Source organism: Callithrix jacchus, chromosome 12 (genome assembly GCF_049354715.1).
Source record: "Callithrix jacchus isolate 240 chromosome 12, calJac240_pri, whole genome shotgun sequence".
Lineage (NCBI taxonomy): Eukaryota > Metazoa > Chordata > Mammalia > Primates > Cebidae > Callithrix > Callithrix jacchus.
Genome location: NC_133513.1, coordinates 70,166,733 through 70,187,424, shown reverse-complemented (window position 1 = coordinate 70,187,424; position 20,692 = coordinate 70,166,733). Strand labels below are relative to the sequence as shown.

The 20,692-nt window shown below is 36.9% G+C and overlaps 1 protein-coding gene across 49 annotated transcripts in view; it reads right to left on the bottom strand.

Moving 5' to 3' along the window:
• The window catches only part of ANK3 (ankyrin 3), a 541,984-nt gene that overhangs the window by 230,127 nt on the left and 291,165 nt on the right, over nucleotides 1-20,692 (bottom strand). For 32 of the 49 annotated variants that reach the window (XM_078345880.1, XM_078345884.1, XM_078345883.1 and 29 more), the window contains exons 2-7: nucleotides 16,981-17,082; nucleotides 16,503-16,601; nucleotides 16,227-16,325; nucleotides 7,800-7,898; nucleotides 1,003-1,188; nucleotides 321-344 (exon numbers count right to left, since the gene is read on the bottom strand). In XM_078345880.1, coding sequence (XP_078202006.1) covers nucleotides 321-344; nucleotides 1,003-1,188; nucleotides 7,800-7,898; nucleotides 16,227-16,325; nucleotides 16,503-16,601; nucleotides 16,981-17,082 — 609 coding nt within the window. The remainder of the gene's footprint in view (nucleotides 1-320; nucleotides 345-1,002; nucleotides 1,189-7,799; nucleotides 7,899-16,226; nucleotides 16,326-16,502; nucleotides 16,602-16,980; nucleotides 17,083-20,692) is intronic. The other 17 variants (XM_078345893.1, XM_078345894.1, XM_078345900.1 and 14 more) reach the window with 1 other exon arrangement.

Sequence of the window (20,692 nt, the reverse complement as noted above, 5' to 3'; positions counted from 1 at the left end):
ATAGCTGATAAACATCTAAAGTGTCCCAACTCTTCATCTCACACAGCTCTATTGCAATACCCTTAAGAGTCAAGGATTCCTCATTCTTCTCTTTCAAACACCAGGTTCAGCTGCAGAAAGCCCTGGTAGTCAAACTACTGCTATCTTATCTGGCACATGCTCCTTTGGGGAGAGGAGGGATCAGGGATAAAGCAGGTATCTAGCCTACAGAAGGCGATGCAAAGAAGAAGGGAGAGACATGAGGCAGCAGCACTAAGTAATGGGAAAATGATGATGCAGATATAGACTACACGTATATGCATATATATATGTATATATACCTCTGTTGTTCTATTCACCACCATCTAGGTTAACACATTTGGAAGCAAAGAGGAGGAAAAAATGAACGGTTAGTTCACTATTGGTGATATGGACTGCAGAAAGCTCATGACAGCTAAGTAATGAGGATGGAAGCTGATGAAAGCACAATAGGCACAGAAAGAAAGCTAGACTGAATGATGGGCTACGCAAAGGCCTGGTCCAAATGCCACATTTCAGTCACAGAGACTTTCAGGTACCACACGTCATGACGATGGAAATTTTTGGCTGTGGCTCTCTTGCTGCTGGCATGCTCTCCACAGCTGATCTATGCTCAGTGCCTGGCCTGTCACCTTGGGTATCAAACAGAGGTTTGCTGTCTACACTGTCTTTAGCATTTTGTAATTTTTTACCCTGATGTTTGAGCTGAAGTGTTGAATATGTTCCGAAACTATATTCAAAGGAAGGAAATGATCACTGTATAGAAACTGACTTCTTTTGGGGTGGCCTCCCTTTTAGCACGCATAGGGTCATAGTCTCCTCAGTCCCAGCTTCTAACGTGAAGGGAGGCTGTGCCTTCAGTGGCTAGCTCGGACACACATTTTTTTCCTCCCTTCAGTGAAGTTAAGGGTGTGGCATAAGCTTGCCAAGAGGGAGACCAACACAGGAGAGCTGCATGACAAGCCCGTGGCTATAGCGCCTCACCTTGGATTCCACATCCGCATTGTTGTCATTCTGCAGCAGCAGGGCAGCGGCTTTTGTGTCGTCTTTTCGGGCCGCGATATGAAGAGCTGGGAGACGCACTTTTCCTTTGGTGTCATTCTCTAGCAGGAGCGAAACGACTTGGTCATGACCTTGTTGCAAAGCCACTGCCAATGGTGTGAAGCCATCCTGCAAGTAAATGGATGGGTCAAGACTGGTTCCAATGAATATTTTCTTTTTTATGAAATTAACAAATAAAAAAAATCAACAAAAAAGGCAATCAAGTGAACAGACATCAATTTTTGTTTGGAGTTATTAAAACTAACAACATATTTAAATGGAGAGAAATGTAGAAAGATTCTCTCTCTCTCTCTCTCTGTGTGTGTATCAAATGGGAAATTTTTGAAAATGTACAAAAATATTACATTGAAAAGAAAAAGTTGCCATAATATCAACATCCATAAAATAATCTCAGGACTAGATGGCTCATGCCTGTAATCCTAGCACTTTGGGAGGCAGAGGCCGGTGGATCGCTAGAGGTCAGGAGTTCAAGACCAGCCTGACCAACATGGTGAAACCCCATCTCTACTAAAAATACAAAAAATGGCTGGGTACGCTGGACGCCTGTATTCCCAGCTATCTGGGAGACTAAAGCAGGAGAATTGCTTGAACCTAGGAGGTGGAGGTTGCAGTGAGCCGAGACCATGCGACTGCACTCCAGTCTGGGCAACAGAGCAAGAATGTCTACAAAACAAATCTCAGGAACTCATTTAAATACGATGTAAAAATTTCCACGGATTTTTAAAAACTGAGATATAGGCCTGTCTGGTTCATTCCTGTGCCCCATTGCCTCGCATATTCCCGGTGCTGTCAGGATATGTGAATTCACGAATGGTACTCATTGCTGCTTTACGAAAAGTCTATAGAGACTAAGGTTTCAAGAGCTAAGAGAAAGACCTTAGTTGCTGTGACCAGTGAGAGAAAACAACACAAAGATCATGCAAACATGACTATTTATTTATTCTGGTTGTCTTTTTTCTTTTTAAATTTTATTTTAAATTGAAAATTATAATTACAAATATAGGATGCAAAGTGATACTAGGATTTATGAATACAAGTGGAATGATCAAATCCAGCGAATTAACATCTTCATCACCACAAATACTTATTTTTTGTGGTGAGAATATTTGAACTTTATTCTTTTAGCAATTTTGACATGTACAATACATTATTACTAACTCTGTTAACCAAGTTGTGCAATAGATTTCAAAACAAGTAAAATAAAAACAGAAATTTATTCCTCCTCTCTGACCATTACCTCCTGTCTCCCCATTACTCCCAGTTCCTAGCCTCTGATAACTACCATGTTCCTCCTGGCTTCTATGGATTTGATTAAAACATGACTTTAGAATAAATTCAGACATAAGTGCACACATACGTACTCTATAGATTTTGAATCTTCCCTTTATGTTACCCTGGGACTTGATAAAGGGGACACAGTTACAGATTTCACTGCAGTTAATTAATTTGCAGATTACCTAGAGTTGTTGAATGCAAAAAAACAGCACAGGATAGAAAATTCTAAGACTGGCTCAGAAATTGTAATTCTGCAATGTTCTCGTTATTATATAATCAAGAGGGCATTTATTTATTTATTTATTTTTTGCTAGAGAACTGGCATGCAAGTGACTTATGATTTTTATTTGGGTCATATTTTATTTCTGTAGTCCTATGGTACAGAAGAACATTTGGAAAGCACATAGGAGCATGTATACACCTAGGTCTTCCTAAAACATCCCTTTCAATACTCTTTCCCTTGCTAGAATACAGAGAAAGGCTCTTATAAATCATTTGACTGAATGCAAATCAGTACACTTATACTCAAGACGTGCAAAACATTGACCCAAAGCACCTAAGTGGCATTATTGCTCAGTATCTTCCCCGATAAATCTTACCAGTGTTTTAATTCGTACAGACTTAATTCTCTTCTGACACCTGTACTCATGCTATTTCCCCAACCCTGAAATGTCCCCTTCTTCTATGTATACACATCCCGTCTATCCATGATGCTTCAAGATCTGGCTTAAATGACACCTGTTTCTTTCAACTTTACTACCCAAGACAGCAGGAAAAAGGAAAACAATCACATAACCAATGCATTTAGAAGGATATTCCCTGAAGCCTTAAGAAGGATAACAAGGGCCAGGCGCGGTGGCTCACGTCTGTAATCCAAGCACTTTAGGAGGCTGAGGAGGGAGTATCACAAGATCAAGAGATGGAGACCATCCTGGCCAACATAGTGAAACCCCGTCTCTACTAAAATACAAAAATTAGCTGGGTATGGTGGCACGTGCTTGTAGTCCCAGCTACTTGGGAGGCTGAGGCAGGAGAATTGCTTGAACTCGAGAGGCAAAGGTTGCAGTGAGCCGAGATGCTGCCACTTCACTCTAGCCTGGAGACACAGCAAGACTCTGTCTCAACAACAACAACAACAAAAAGGCAGGATAAACAGGGAAAGACTGGATACAACCAAGATGTCACTAAAATGATGCTATAGGTTTACACTTACAGACAGAAACTTTAGAATATATAAGAAAAGTAGTCTACATATCAATGTATGGATGCTTTCATTAAGGTATTACATGTATATAATGTGTACATGCGCAAACAATTGGATAAAAATGTTATCTCTAGGAAAAACTAACAGACTTCTTGCATTTTATTGTAAGTTCTAATTTATGTAATGTGTTACTTTTGCAAAAAAAAAGGAAATATGCATTGTTTAAATGAGAGTGTGGCAAAAGGAAAATTGTGTTTTAAGATTTAATTTTGCATCTCACTTTAAAAACCTGAACAAAACCTATGCGGTAAAAATGTCAGTCCACTTCTGTTGTGAATCCAGACAAAATGGCTACATTTCCACTGAGGTGAATTTTAAAATTCACAGGACCTATTCACAAAGGAAACTATTTTGTACCAGAAAATAAACTGCCACTGAGCCGATTAACACTGACAAGAATATGTTTCCTGCATAAGCCAATTAAAGACACAAAGATACCAGCTCTAAGGTGTTGACAGCTAAAATTAGCAGCTCCAGATTTTGTTTCAAAACCAAGTTTAAATGGTGTGGTTTGCTGTGTGTGGTTATTCTTAAGATAAAAATGAGCAGAAAGGAAATATGATACAGGATACTTGAAAAAAGGGTCCATCCCCTGGTTACCCAAGGAGATCCACTACCTTGTGCAGTGTCTGCAACATAATAGATGCTTAATAATTACTCATGAAACAAATGAACAAACAAATTTACTGCATGCTTCAGAATCAAAATTAGCAGGAGGAAGATAGACAGATATAGACAGATAGAAAAGATATAATATGCAGTACACAGTAATATAAAAAAGTTTTCAAAAACACAATTATATTGAAGTCTTGCTGCACATATACAAGATTTGAAGTGTGCCAGGCTTACTGAAAAAAACACATCTGAAAGAATCTGGCAATATCCCATTATGTAGTGAATTAAGGATTCTATCAAAAATTTGCTATTTAAAGGATCCTTTAATTGTCCCCTACTATTTGTTCTGTAAATACAGACTTTTCTATAAATGACACCAATATTATTGCTAATAAGAGTGTAATACAGTAATTAGAATATCATTTGAATAAAATGTCTTATATCCTGTTGTTCTCATTCTCTAATACCAATAATCCGAAGAAGAGAAAAAATTCAAAGGTTCAAACATCTCTAGGTAATTAGGTGTTGTTTATGCAGCAATATAATAGCAACCTCCCTGAAGACATGAACATGACTTATTAGACACAATATTGTTTTTCCCCGTAAAACTACAAAAATAACATGAAATTAAATTAATGTAAAGGAGTAAAAGCTTTTAAAATATATATCCTTGACCAAAAGACTGAAGTGATTTGAAGATCTCACATACTATTTTTCTTTAAGTTAGTTGTAGGGCTTCTTTTTGGGCCTTGAAAACTTCAAAAAGTACTAGAGAGCTCTGAGAGTTATTAGCAATTGGTTTACAAGCTAATTCAAATCTATTAGTAGTAAATTGGGGTTATGTTTGCTTCTAAAGGAGAGACAGTGATCTGTACATCATAGTGTAAAAAAGAGAGTACCATACCGTCTGTACAAAGACAGCTATGGAATCACTTTCATTAGGTTATTTATATTGTTTAATATTTCCAGCCAAAAATGAGGATGGGTTTTCCCTTAGCCAGTAGCCCCTGACTGTCTCTCTTTCCCCTGTGCACTATGATACAATGTGTGCATCATACTGTGCTTTAAATAGCTACTCTTGAGTCTGAAGAGAGGCACTGTTCTCTGCCTAGCAAATGTTTGTTCTTTTTTGTTTGTTTAGTGACAGGGTCTCACTGTTGCCCAGGCTGGAGTGTAGTGACTACTCACGGTGCGACCACAGAGCACTATATCCTCAAACTTTTAGGCTCAAGTGATCATCCCATCTCTGCCTCCTGAGGAGCTGGGGCTACAGGTGTGCACCACTGCACCTGGCTAAATGTTTGTTATTTTGATATCAATCAGTAGTTATTTCTTAACTAGCTTTAAGAATACTATTTTAAAAAATAGCATTCTCAAGATAAAAATCCCCTAAAGTATGGATGGGTATAAAATGAAAAAAATGGGTATAAAAATCCCCAACAGTACTGATGAGTACAAAGGCTCCCTCCTAATTCTCAGGGCAAACCAGTGATAATAATCTACTATGGACATTTTCTTATATCAGAGGCTTGTCTCATTTTTAACAGTGCTGAACTGCGGCATTTTACTACATAAATATGCGAACATTTATTAACAGGTTTCTTTTCAGTTCCTTTCAAAGCCAAATAGTTCTGAATAAACAGGATTCTTATCGGTGGTATATTTAGATTCTGATTTTTTTTTTTTTTTTGAGTCTTGCATTGTTGCCCAGGCTGTAGTGCAGTGGCTCAATCTTGGCTCACTGCAATCTCTGCCTGATGGGTTCAAACCATTCTCCTGCCTCAGCCTCCCAAATAGCTGGGACTATAGGTGTGCGCCACCACGCCCAGCTAATTTTTTTTGTATTTGTAGTAGAGATGGGGTTTCACCATGTTGGTCAGGATGGTCACGATCTCCTGACCTCATGATCCGCTTGCCTCGGCCTCCCAAAATGTAAGAATTACAGGCGTGAGCCACCACCCCTGGCTGATTCTTTCTGGTTTTTCGAAATTGCTGTTACTAATTGTGTTGACATTCTTTTCTACTATTTTTGCATCCTAATGCACATATATCTATAATATATAGTTTATGTATCTGGTATTTCTATAATATAAATTGTTAGAAGTGGAACTGCCAAGTAAAAAGGCTTGTAAATATTAATTTTTGATAGTTGCCGCCAAATGCTCTGCAAAAGTGTTGTGACTAACAATCAATTTCACCAGTATTGTAGGAAAGTTCTGGCTTCCTCTCCCTATCGATTATTTTTTAGTCTCATTGACAAAAGGTAAGATTTTTTTATCTGATTAATAAATACATCTTTGACTATAAACGAAGATGAGAATTTTTCATATATTTATGATTGTTTGTATATCTTTTGTGTGAGCTATCTCTTAATTTATGTAGTGGTTTCCCTAGAAGGTATAAACTCAAAAACTAAGTGAAATTAGATGCAGTTCCTCTATTGCCATCTTTTCTGTGCCACTCATCGATGTGCTTGAAGCACATCGGCATGCAAGCAAGAGTAGTGGTTTATAATAAGGATAACCCTGCATCTGCTCTAATTCACTGTTTTGTTAGAAATAAAAAAATACTCATTTATTAATCCTTTATTATTAGCAATAGATATTTGGTGACATGCTGAAGTGATTCCAGTCTTCCATCCAGATTAGTTTTAAAAATAAACAGTACCTAAGACAGTATCAATGGCTTAAATAACTTTCTATTTTTTAATCATTCATCTATTATAGACTGCAAAGATTTTTTTCTTCAAATACCATGTCTATTTAATACTTTAAAATGTCTAATAATTTTGGCTGGGCATGGTGGCTCACACCTGTAATCCCAGCACTTTGGGAGGCCGAGGCAGGTGGATCACGAGGTCAGGAGTTCAAGACTAGCCTGGTCAAGATGGTGAAACTCCATCTCTACTAAAAATATAAAAATTAGCTGGGTATGGTGGCAGGTGCTTGTAATCCCAGCTACCTGGGAGGTTGAGGCAGGAGAATCCCTTGAACCTGGGAGACAGAGGTTTCAGTAAGCTGAGATCGTGTCACTGCACTCCAGCCTGGGAGACAGAGCAAGACTCTGTCTCAAAAAAATGTCTAATAGTTTTATTTATAAGTATGAATTAAGTCTCAACTTGAAAAACACACAAATTCAATCATCATAATTAGGTTAACTTAAATTTGGAAAGAAACAATTTAAAGCTAATGGTTTATTGAAATGATAGTTCAAATCAGTTATTCCAAAACAATTATTGCCTTTGCCCATGAGGCAAAATTGTAAGAGACAAAACAGAATTCTCAAGCAAATATGTTAAATATTAAAATAATAGTACAACTATAGCATAGAATCAGGCATTTAAGAACAGAAAAGGTATCTATGCAACAGAAGATTTTTAAAGATTAAAAGATGACAGATTTAAAGATTGAAAGATTTAGCAATGTATTTCATAAAACTTGTGAACCCACACATTAATATACATCTTCAAATGAAATACTAGTAAGACAAATTCTCAACTCCAGGTTTTCAAAATGCCCTGTAAATATGTGAACTTACCATAGGAAAAAAAACCAAAATGACTTACCTCTGTGGCTAGGCTCTGGCTTGCACCATTGTCAAGAAGAAACTTGACAACTTCCAGGTGATTTTCCTGGGCTGCCATATACAATGGCGTGAAACCATTCTGCCAAATAAGAAAAACAATGTTAATCTGCAGCTTTCCAGAGACAGTCTATTTTTCCATGATACCAATGATTTATGCTCTAAGAAGTACTCACATACAATAACTTTAATACTTTCATATAGATACTAATAATTATTAGAAAACCCAAGCACCATCCCTTAAGCTAAATTCCTAATCTGTGTAATTCAAAATTATTTTTATAATTCATAATTTTAGTATAGATCATAGTTTATAGTAAATAGTCCAAGTATAAGTCAACGCAATTTACCCACTTTAAAAATAAGTACACTCACTTAGTCATCAGCCACTTATTGAGAGCCTACCATGTGTAAGTGTTTTACTAGATGCCGTGAGAAGATGAAGAAAAACACATTTTGTCACTGTAGCTCCCAAGCCTTAATTATCTGTTTTAAATAAACATGTAATATTTTCACACAAAAGTAAGCATCTGAAGTAGTTTCGACATGGGAATGAATTTATATTAATCTCAAATAGCTTCAAGGTTAGCACAGATGTGGTCTTTAGAGCGAAAAAAGAAATGCCAATAATGGTATGATTCAATTTAATTCATAGTCTGTTTTTGTAGGTTTCCTTCCTTTGTATTTTTTTGCCAAGGTATTTTTATGTTCAGAATACATATATCCCTATATATTATACATACCTACGTATACACATATATTTAGTTTGTGTGTGTGTGTGTGTGTGTGTGCCTCTCTGAAATATGCATCAACTCTCAAAGAAATTGGATCCAAGCAAATTAACATGCATATTACATCTTAAGTTTCCTATTAAAAATATATTGCATATACATGTGTTTTCTAGAAGAATATATTACATATCTTTGAAATACCATACTATTTTAAAATCTTATTGCAAGATATAAACATCAAACGAATTACAGTTTTCAAACTATAATATTTTGTTTTATTATTATTTTGAATAGGGTCTCACTCTGTTGCCCTGTTTCAAAATAATAATAATAAAAAACCAAAAAGAATGGAGTGTAGTGGTGTGATCACAGCTCATTGCAGCCTGAATTTCTTGGGCTCAAAAGATGCTTCGGCTTTAGCCTCCCAAGTAGCTGGGGCTACAGGCATGCACACCCAGATAATTTACTTATTTTTTTATATATTTTTATAGAGATTGGGTCTCCCTGTGTCACCCAGAATGATCTTGAACTCCTGAGCTTAAGCCATCTGCCTTCCTTGGCCTCCCAAAGTGCTCAGTTACAGTTGTGAGCCACCACACCCAGCCAGTAAATTCTTTTTGAATATGCTTTTCAAAATGCAATACTATTTAACCGAATATTCTAAAAATTTTATTGTATACATTGTGCAATTTCAACAACTAAAAGTAAATATATCCTAAACTACAATGTTAGCAAATATTCAAACTTTTGTGACAAAAAGATTTAGGTTCATTATTATAAATATCAACTACTATATGATTACCTTACTTATCCATAAGTTCAGCCTCTGGTGAACACCCTGCTTTTGGCTTATAACTGAGAACTAAAAAGTAAGTTAAAAAGATCCTTGAGCAGATAAATTTGATGCCATATAACAAATCCACCAAGGCTGTGTACTTATCAGAGTTCCTCTATTCTACTTTCTCTCTTTGGCACACAATTGTAACAAGTTAGGTGATCTGGTTGCCAAGCTCCATATTAGAAACACAAAATTAGAGGAGATGGAATGCAACATCACACTCAATCTTCTTGCTTTTAAATTGTCTACCTGATAATATCTCTGGAGCCCATGGTTACTCTACTCTATCATGAAAGATTCTACCACATTTAAACATGAAGCCACAATCTATCATGAAAGATTCTACCACATTTAAACATGAAGCATGGAGTACTTGGAGCACTGTGTGTGCATGTGAGTGTGTGCGTGTGTGTGTCCATAGGACTGTGCGCGCGTGAGTGTGTGTGTCCATAGGCCTGTGTGTCTTTCATCTCTGTCCCTCTTCCCAGCACTATGAGTGAAACTGAAAGGGAGTTTAGGATTATCCTCATCATATTGCTATTTTCTCATTTTCGAATTAGACCAAAATGAAAGGTCATTACAGCCTTAAATATTTGTTAAGCAACAAAACAAAAAAGAAAAGAAAGGCTAAAACCAGTTGGCTTTTTCGTATAGCTAAACTAGGTACTAAGTGTCTACCTTCCCTCATCCGGTGCTCTCTCTGAAGGCTGAAACCTTGAGAGGACAGGTTCAGATTTTTAGGGGTAAAGTTTGTTTTTTTTAATAGTTCCAAAATAAATGTTTTCCTCTTAGACATAAATATCAACAAGATATTTATGTCACGGCAAGTAATGCCAGTTCATTCTCAGCTTCAGGGTGGAGGTCTGCTGTGGTCCAAGACTGCCTAAGAAACACTAGTCTATCCACACATGTCTGGCTCTAGTAAATGTCCATCGTTGTCACAGTTTCTTTCCAGAACCAACCATTTCAGGATCCATGAAGAAAGTCCAGACTCAGGCACTGGGTTTTAAGATAATTCTTTCTTACGAACCTGGAGCTTCTAGAGACTTATTCTTAAGAAGCACAACTCTGAAATCATTCCACATGCCCTGTTTTACAATGACAGAAACTGAGATGCACAGAATTAGGATTATGTAGAACCGCTTGTAGACACAAGTCACAGAAAGATGTAGCCCTGTAATTAACTGTCTTCCACAATAGCTTCCACCTTCTTTTAGAGTACTTGCCATCCTAAGATTATTACCTGAGAGTTGATCATTTTCTGAATGGTTACATCCTTGCTTGTTTTTTGATTTTTAAAATATTTATTGATATATAATTTGCATGTCATAAAGCTCACCTTTTTAAAGTGTACAATTTAGTGGCTTTACGTATATTCATCAAATTGGGCAACGCTTCTATCTAATTCTAGAACATTTTCATCATCCTACAAAGAAGCCCTATACTCCTTAGTAATCACTCCCCGTTTCCTCCTAGTAACCACTAATGCACTTTCTGTCACTATGGTTTTGTCTATCCTGGTTATTCTATATAAACATAATCATACAATATCTGTCCTTGAAGGGTCTTATGCTATTTCTTTCATTTTTGTTAAGAGATAGTGATATGGTTTGGCTGTGTCCCCACTCAAATCTCACCTTGAATTGTAATAATCCCTGCATATGAAGGGCAAGGCCAGGTGGAGATCATTGAATCATAGGGCAGTTTCCCCCATACTTTTCTTGTAGTGAATAAACCTCATGAGATCTGATGGTTTTATAAATGGGAGTTCCCCTGCAAAAGCCCTCTTGCCTGCCAGAATGTATAACATGACTTTGCCCCTTATTTGCCTTCCACCATGATTGTGAGGTCTCCCCAGCCATGTGGAACTGTGAGTCAGTTAAACCTCTTCTTTATAAATTACCCAGTCTTGGGTATATCTTTATTAGCAGCATGAGAACAGACTAATATAGATAGGGTCTTGTTCTTATCGCTCAGCCCGGTGTGTAGTGGTATGATCACAGCTCACTGCAGGCTTAACCTGGGCTCAAGTGATCCTCCAGCCTTAGCTTCCTGAGTAGCTAGAACTACAGGCATGCACCACCACATTTGGGTAACTTTTTAATTTTTATTTTTGTGGAAACAGGGTCTCACTATGTTGCTGAGGCTGGTCTCAAACTCTAGCCTCCTGCTTTAGCCTTCCAGAGTGCTAGGATTGCAGGCGTGAGCATGGTGCGTGGCCTTCTTATGCTATTTCTGTGCTCTATACTGATAAAATGTTTTGGTGAGCCTCTCATGGTGGAATTTTCAATTTTAGAGTGGTCATTTGTAGAGTGTGGGTGCTTATTTTACTTTGCTTTAGTTTCTGTCACCAGTCCTCATACCCATTTCCCCTTCAAGAAAATGTCACCCCTATTTTCTTTTAGAGAATTACTTCTTCCCATTATGCAGATAGGACTTGTCCTGGATGGACTGAGAAAAATGAGCTTGCCCTTCATTAATTACAGAGTAGACACACATGCAGGCTATCTTCTGTTTTCTCGTTTAGGTCCACCCTTGATTCTCCCTCTCCAGCCTTGGTTGACCTGTAAGAACCAGGTCAGAGGGCAGCCTTACTGTCTTGCTTCTCACTATGTTCTCCTACTCTCCACCCTAGCTATGGGGTTTCCAAAGCTTTCTGAAAGTTTCTTTAGCTTTCTATTTTCTGTGTTCCCCAAGCAATTTCAATAAATTTCCTCTTGTGCTTAAGTTAACTTCTGTTCCTTTAATTCAAATAACACCCCAAATTACAAATTTTATGTCTCAAGAAATGGTCAAGACATGAAAACACATACATGCCATTTAGTTATGATTCTAGAGAGAAAATCAGAAGTGTCCTTTGGAAAGGGTGAATAAAAATACTGCTATCACTCCCCAGCTCAAAGAGGCTGAGACACCCTTAACTCAATGTGTTGTCATTAGACAACCTAGAACCATAACTGTTCACTGTGAAATGGCACGTGGATTGGGAGAATGGTCAAATTTCAAAATAACAGAAAAAAGTATACCACTGTCTTTATAGTAATTTCCTAATTTAGAACATTTCCAAAACAAAGCTAGCTGAAAAGGAATATACGAATGCCCAATTTGCATTTTCTTTTCTGTAGCAACAACAGATTAAATTCTCTAAAGGCAGAGCAGCTTAGAGGGAGTGAGTATGCTATTTGAAGTCTGATTTTATCCAATATATTCAATACCTTCTGCTCTGAATGTTTATAGTGGTGCTATTATAAGCATGTAAATCTGTTGATAGTACTGAGGCATGCTGTCTAATACACACCAAAATAAAAGAAAATGAAATAATAAGTATTCCTATGATTTCACTTGGGAAAGGGCTTACATTTCATCCATGAAATTTTTCTATTCATTCTAGTTTTCTACGGCTAGCCTTTGCAACTCATAAAGTGCTGTTCTTAATTAAGATGTTAAGGGTATGGTGAAAGATTTGCATTGATTCCTATATGTCACTAATTTTCATGAAAGTCAGTTAGATTAGAGGTGCAATGTAAGGTCACAAAGGCTCAATCTGAACCATACCCAAAGTCCCATACTTGTACTGTCTAACTGTGTCAGGATCAAACTGTCCCACCATAGGGAATATCAGAGTACCCAGAAAGAACAAGGAGGCACTGGTTAACTTAAAGGCTGTTACCTTTGCAAATACCACCATGAAAATCCATTCATTCAAAATACTTTGGCAGTTAAAATGTTATTGGAAACAGACTTTGCTTCTTTATAAATTCAGTTGTGCTTTATATTATAAAGACAGAGAAAGAGGGAAGAGTGGGGGATGTCATTTGTGCAGTTTGAGATTTTTCAACAGCAAACATTGTTAATCATTGCTGATCTATCTAGTATAAAGCATTAAGGATTTAATAATAGAATTCTTTATTATCACAATTTAGTCAACTCAATTTCTTTCTCAGAGTAGGACTCAATGATTGGAATGTTAAATAATAAAAGAAAGGGTTAACTTGTTAGGACCTAAGATCAAGGCAATGACAAAACTTACCTTAAAATCTATAAATTCCTGGTTTATAAAGCCTTAGTTTATAAGATGAGAACTTTATATACCCCAATGTCATTTTTATGTTTAAGATGAGAATTTTTATAATGAAGAGTAAGGGACTCTTTTTACACTATATTTTGTTAGCTATTAAATATTGCCTATGGGTTAAAATTTTATGTCAACAGTGATGCCATCTTTCTTGAATACTAATATTTCTGTACTGTTTTATGTGCTGCTGCCTAAATGGAATTGACATCGTTGCTTGTTACTCTTTATAAAAGCTCCTGCTGAAGAGTTGTTACCAGGAATTATCATAAAAACTCCCTTCCTTCACATGTTCATCTCATTACTTATTCCATCCACAGAACGAATTCAGAAGGCATATGAGGGCAGGTGTCCAGATGCAGGGGGAAATGCTTTGCTGTGCAATGTGTGGCTGGTAATTTCAAGCACAACTGTAAGTAACAGGGAATTTCCTATGTTCTTCTCCCTTACTGCATCATCAGTGCGGAATGTGTATAAATTCAAATTAGAACTGATTAGGATTTTATTTCAACTGCAGCTTCTCTCAAACACTGCAGAGTCAGTTTAAAACTATGGCTATTATTCAATAGCGGATGTGATGTTTGAAAGAAGGAGGTCTATTTTTTTCCTCCCTTGAGAAAATAATAAAAGAAATGAATATGGATTAAAGAGTTTTCCCACTATCTCAGAGCTTAAAACTACCTAGCCTTATTTCAGTAAAATATTATTGGAGTATTTAAAAAAAATTTCATTTAAAAGCATGATGCTTCTATTGTAGTCAGCTGGTCTGTATCTCTCTCAAAGTACCATACTTGTTGCTATTTAGTTGTATATTATTCCTTTCTGGAAAAGCATTATTACTCCGAGGAACTCTCCTAGGGAATCAGAATAATTGGCTTAGATCATATAACAAAGGTCCAACCACAGGAAACTAGAATGAATTTAGAGCAAATATACAGAACCTTGCAGTTGGAAGCACTATGCAGTTCCTTTTCTTTGACTCTGCCATTTTATGGCATCAGAGCTGTCATTACTATGTCTGTAGCAAACAGGGGAGGAAGTCACTGCAATTCTGTGAACCCATAAAACAGAGGACACTTGATATCCAAAGATAATTAGTACTGGAAAAGCATGGTAAAATCGAGTGCATTTAAAATGGAGAGCAAAAGGCCATAGTAAATAATTTTTTTAAAAAGTTTGATTCAGACTCACTCTTAAAAGATAAAACTGGAAATTATAAAAATAGGCTTATATGATTTAATATAATACAGATTATAACTGCATTCCTGTATAAGTGCTCGGAATGAACAAAGACTAAACCAAGTGTTATTTTTTCCCAACAAAATGATATATGTTGAAATTCTTCACTTTAAAATTTTCATAGCATGAGAAAAAAGACCATCTTTTGTAAGAAGTATTTGCCATCTAAAGATCTCACTTAACTTTTGGTCTTCATTTAATCTATGTATTTTCAAATAATTCTTATATGAAACAGCTATCAGGAAATCATCCTAACTTTTCACATGCTTCCTAGCCTAATGCTGCCAGAGTGCTATGTACACACAGCTTAGCTGTGCATTCAGAAGTTCTCCAACATCACTTTCCCTGACTTCAGGTAATCTAGTGTCTTTGTCAAAACTTGTAGTTTTGTTTTACAATCAATTTGTTCAATATCCAACACCCCTGGGGAGACACTGACAAATAGGGATGGGAGTCAGCATTTGTCTGGAAGGAAAATCTGAGTGGGAACCAGTTTTAAATGCAGTCATGTTCTTAGTGAATATTTTTGCATTGTGATGATACTTGCTTTCCTACATGACCTGTCTGTGGGGACCCGAATAATGAATACTTGAATAATGAGATATTTTTAAACAAAATAAAGTTAATTCTTTTAGACTCAAAGTCTATCAAATAATAAGCTATTGGCATTTCTCTTAGAAATTCAGGAAAGACCATGTAAAATTTATAGGAGCACCTATGTTCATTACAAATAATCTGAAAATTTTTGAATTTGAGGACTCTTAAAGTTCCTTCTGTCTTTTTAAAAAAAACCTGTTTCAGACAGCAACAAAGATACTTTAGTTATAAGGAGGAATTAAGTATATTCTCCCCTTTCCCAAATAGATAAAACACTGAAATATTTTGAAATTTTAAGAACATTTCCTTATTTATAGGCATCTTTATTTCTTTTGTAGGTTAATAAATATTGAGCTTGAACCTAAGCTAGCATCATAAAACAGTGTAAGACCCTGAATTACAGATACTCTTTAAACACTTGCATCTATGACTGGTATCTTTTATAGACAGACCACTTTAAAAATCTCTGTCACTTATATATTGCAAATGAGAATACATGTGATTTTAAATAATCTGCAATAATTTAACTTTTTTTTTTTGAGACACAGTCTTGCTCTGTCACACAGACTGGAGTACAGTGGTGCAATCTTGGCTCACTACAACCTCTGCCTCCTGGGTTTAAGTGATTCTTGTGCCTCAGCCTCCCAAGTAGCTGGGATTACAGGCGTGTGCCACCATGCCAGGCTAATTTTTTTTTTTTTTTGTATTTTTAGTACAGACAGGGTTTCACCATGTTGGCCAGGCTGGTCTCAAACTCCTGGCCTCAAGTGATCTGTCCACCTTTGCCTTCCAAAATGTGCAGTAATATAACTGTTTTAAATGTAGTTCTTAAGCATTGTGTTCTTAGAGGATATGTGAACTAAGCAAGCACCTGACCCAAAGAATACTGTTTGTAAGTTGTAACAATGTCTATGCATGGAGTTGTACACTTACCTGAGATTGTGCATTGACATTGGCTCCATTTGTAACCAAGACTTTTACTACCTCTGCTTGTCCAGCCAAGGATGCAATGTGCAATGCTGTGTTTCCTTTCTGTAAAATGAAAATCAAGATATATCAATTCACTGATCTATTGAATTTTTCTGTTATCCTCAAAGAGAACAAATTTGACAAATATCTTATGAGAGTTGTGCCCCAATTCTTACTGTGGGCTGAATTCTCATAGAACGTGGCAAGTGGTACCAAAAGCATTCGATATGTGATACTGACCTTCGTAGCTGCGTCCACATTGGCTTCTCTTTGTAGCAGCTCAGAAACAACTTCTACATGGCCTTCTTTGGAAGCAAGATGGAGAGCATTCAACCCATTCTGATCAAAAGCAAAGGAAAAGCTTTACTCAGTAGGTTGAAAATAGAGCAGTAAACAGCCTACCAAGAACTCCTGAGATATTGTAATGTCCTACCTATTGATCACTTGCATGTGCAGGAACTTGAATTACACGTCAAAGTACTTGAAAACTACATGGGTTATTCTGTTACCATCATTTACTAAATTTTAGAAATTAACTAAGGGACATATGCCTACATTTCTGAATGTTCTTCTAACACAGCAGAGAATAATTTGACAATGACAAGCTGATAAAATTCAATGGAAAAAATCTCACATACAAAAAAGAAAGTTTTTAAGGAGTTTAAAGTCTGGATTTTTAGAATTTTAAGTAAAAAATTCAATAATAACTCCCACTAACCTGATTGCAAATGTTGATGTCAACTCCATTTTTTATGTAGTCGAGGGCCTTTTCAAGGTGTCCAGCTCGAGCTGCTCTTAAGTAACTTGCATTGGCATCAGACTAAAATAAAAAAGAGAAACATGTTGATGAAAAATGAAGCTAATCTGCATGTTTCTAAACTATCCAGCTTAGGGTTCAAACTAAAATAATTGAACTGTTTTATTTCTAACATGGAGACATGAATAAAAGTTCTTTGTAAAAGAACCAAGAAAAGGACAAATTTTTTAAAAGTTATTTTTGATGGTACAGTGTTACCCCTTGTGTGATGTCAACAATTCATTCCAAACTGAGAGAGAAAATTCCCTATAACGTATAGGCACCTTAAATCAACACACAATTTCCAGAGGGAAAAGAGAAATTTGATTACTTATTGATAATTACATTATGAAGACCCCACTATTTTCTTGTAGCAGAAAAGTAACATCTATTCCATTTATCCATATCTACCACAGCCATTTTTCCAATTAATAGCTTCAAAATGGCATTCTTCTTCTTCTTCTTAGAAACAGGGTCTCACTCTGTTGCTCAGGCTAGAGTGCAGTGGTGCAATCACATCTCACAGTGGTGCGATAAGGCTCAAGATCCTCCACCTCCTCCTCCCGCGGAGCTGAGACTATAGGCATGTGCCACCATGCCTGGCTATTTTTTAGAGACAGGGGTTTCACTATGTTTTCAGGCTTGTCTTGAACTCCTGGCCTCAAGCAATCCTCCCACCTTGGCCTCCCAAAGTGTTGGGATTATAGGCATGAGCCATCATGCTTGACACATTTTACGTTGTACTTAGCACAGTCTAACAGAAATTTGCAGGCAATGATGTTCTACTGGATTTTCCTATAGTACATAGCCATCTGTAGGAGCAGCAGCAGAAAGAAATACATATAAAAATTTTTTAAAAAACAAGACATGTACTTCACTCACTGAGAGCTTGCAACTGCTAAACTCTAACATCTATAATTTCACAGTTGAAACCATCTACTATTAAAATCTTTAATAGAAAGATGGTGAGAAGAAAGACACTGCAAAGCTGGGCCTGGCCTGCAAACTTTATAAAGAAGTCTTGCTTAATACAGTACAATACAAAAGCAGGTTTTCCTGAAAGAGCAGCCAAACACATCTTGTCACTGGTTATAAATGCAATCACGAAGGGTATGGCTTAAAAGAGAAAAGTGTCTTCTTTCAGCCATATGGTGAACACTGACTTCAAAGCCTTTGTTCAAATGCCACCTCATCTGTGAAGCCTGCCCAGACCCCCCAGGTGGAGTTTAGTTTCTCAGTGCTCCCAGCATGAATTTCACTGAACTCTCTTTGTGTGTACCACACAGCATCACAGATTTTGGTATACCTCTCCTTATTCTACCCTCAATTCTGAGCTCCTTCAGAATAAGCAGAGGACGCAGATTAAGGAGCAGGCAACTGAAAAGCAGCCCAGATGCCAGTCTTTAAGAGAGGAACTCTAATTCTTTCATGCAAATGTAATTGAGAAGAAGGAAATTCTTCTACCCCTCAGAAGGGTCTGTGGTTCCAGTGTGGGTCGATTCACTGAGTCAACTTGCTCAGGACCTCGGAGGAGAGGCCACTGCCTCTGGGGTGGCCTGCCCCTTCCCCTTTATGGTAGTGTGCCTCTCAATCATTATTGTGACTCTAAATCGGGGCTCCTTAGCCTCGGCAGTATTGGCATTTTGATCTGGATAATTCTCTGCTGTAGGGGACTGTCTTATTCATTTTCCAATGTTTACCAGCATATTCTACTGATTAGGTACCAGCAGTACCCCCTATTGGTGACAACTAAAAGTGTTTCCAGAATTGCCAAATGTCCCTTGGGGGAGGGGGCAAAAGCCATCCCAGTTGAGGACCACTGCTTTAAATAAATAGTAACCCAACTTATATAAAGATTGTATGCTTCAGGAGGCTGAACTCTGGCCTGTTTAGCTTGCCACACGCCTTGAATTCAGCACAAGGCAATGTGACTCTATACCTAATACCCATCTTTCTGTTTCTCCTGCAACTGGAAGCATTCTTGGCATATAGCAAGTGCCTCTAAGTGTTTTGTCAATGAATGAATCAACAAATAAGCAAATTGGGTAGAAATAGCCTCTGAAGTAAATTACTGCCTGAAATAATACAGGAGGCTTTATTAGCAGCAGCAACAGCAGTTTAAGTTGAGAATCTGATAGATACAAAGGTGAATACCAGGGATTATAAGCTAAGTCACCGAGTCAGGTGTCTGAGAGCACACATAGCTATTACGTAAAATAACATAAAATTGGAATTTGAGATAAGCATGAAAATTATTTAATTAGAGCAGAAGGTTAAAAAGATGACAAGAGATAAACGTTCAAGTTAAATAAAGGACAAATCAAAATTTCCAAGGATTTAAAGAAAAATAGAATGCAGTTTTTAAAGAGGTTCACTATTTAGAGGTTAGTCTTCTGTTTATAAGTTCAGTTAGAACTAAATTAGCTATGCAAGGATGGCTCATTGCACCATAAAATATCATCATCTTTGTGCCTGCTCAATGACTTATCAGTGAATTTGCCCAGAAGGGCTCTGATGCCGTTCTGGGAACAAATGACATCAGTCTGCCTGGATATTTCAACTGCCAGAGATAACAACTGTGAGTTAAGCATCCCAAACTCCGAAGTGGCGTACATATAAAAGAGCAGCTAAAGAAGTTAAAAAGAGCTGTTGCAATTCAAGAAAAAAGCCTTTGAATTGATCCCGTATCTGGAAATATTTAATAATTTCATATACTTTCCATTTTCCTCTCACATTTCCTCAGAATTTTCCCACCCAAACCTCTGAAACAAAACAAAATCAGTATAAAACCAATCTTAGAATTCAGTGGTTCTCTATTTGGAATCTGAATTCGAGACTAATAAAGGTGATGAATGAATGATCTTTCTTCAACAATTGCATATACACACACCAAATCTAATCTGAATACACAATTTGCACATAATTTCATGTGGCTCAGGTGTGCTAAGGCTGCTCGTGAACTTGCATTTAAGAACTCCTGCTCTATTGATAGAAAATTCTCTGGTGGACATCTGCATTATATCTATTTCATCCAATCATCCTGATATCAAACAATTCTCTGAGATAGCTAATTGACCACCTCAGAACTTTAGGAAATACAAGCAAAAATGGAAATTAATTTTCTTCACTTTTCTTGGCCCTCTGTTACATATCAACACGCTTACCACCCCAAAACCATACCAACCACCTACTGCAAATAAAAAGGGGGGAAAGGTAGAGAAAAAGCAAGAAGAGGGGAATGAAGACTGCCCTAAAGAAAATTTACATATTAGGAAATGACCTTACAAAACCCACAGAAAAATAACCAGTAAGCTCCTCCTTTTACCCTTAGCCACCAGCAAGCAATGTAGCCACAGCTTCCTTCCTCAAATATTTGCTGAATCTCGACTATGTATTAGTCATTTTGTCAATAACTGGATACACAGTGGTGAACAAAATAAATGTGGTACAAATAATGACTTATATGCTTTCATTTCACAACTTCTTACTCTCCTCTAAAATAACCTTTCATAAGTGGCAGGGCAAATATTGGATTCTTAACCATTTTTCTCTCCCAAGTTAGCCCATAGGTACTATATAGTACTTATGCATTGTTGTTTATATCCTTCACGTATGAAGAACACAATATTTTTAC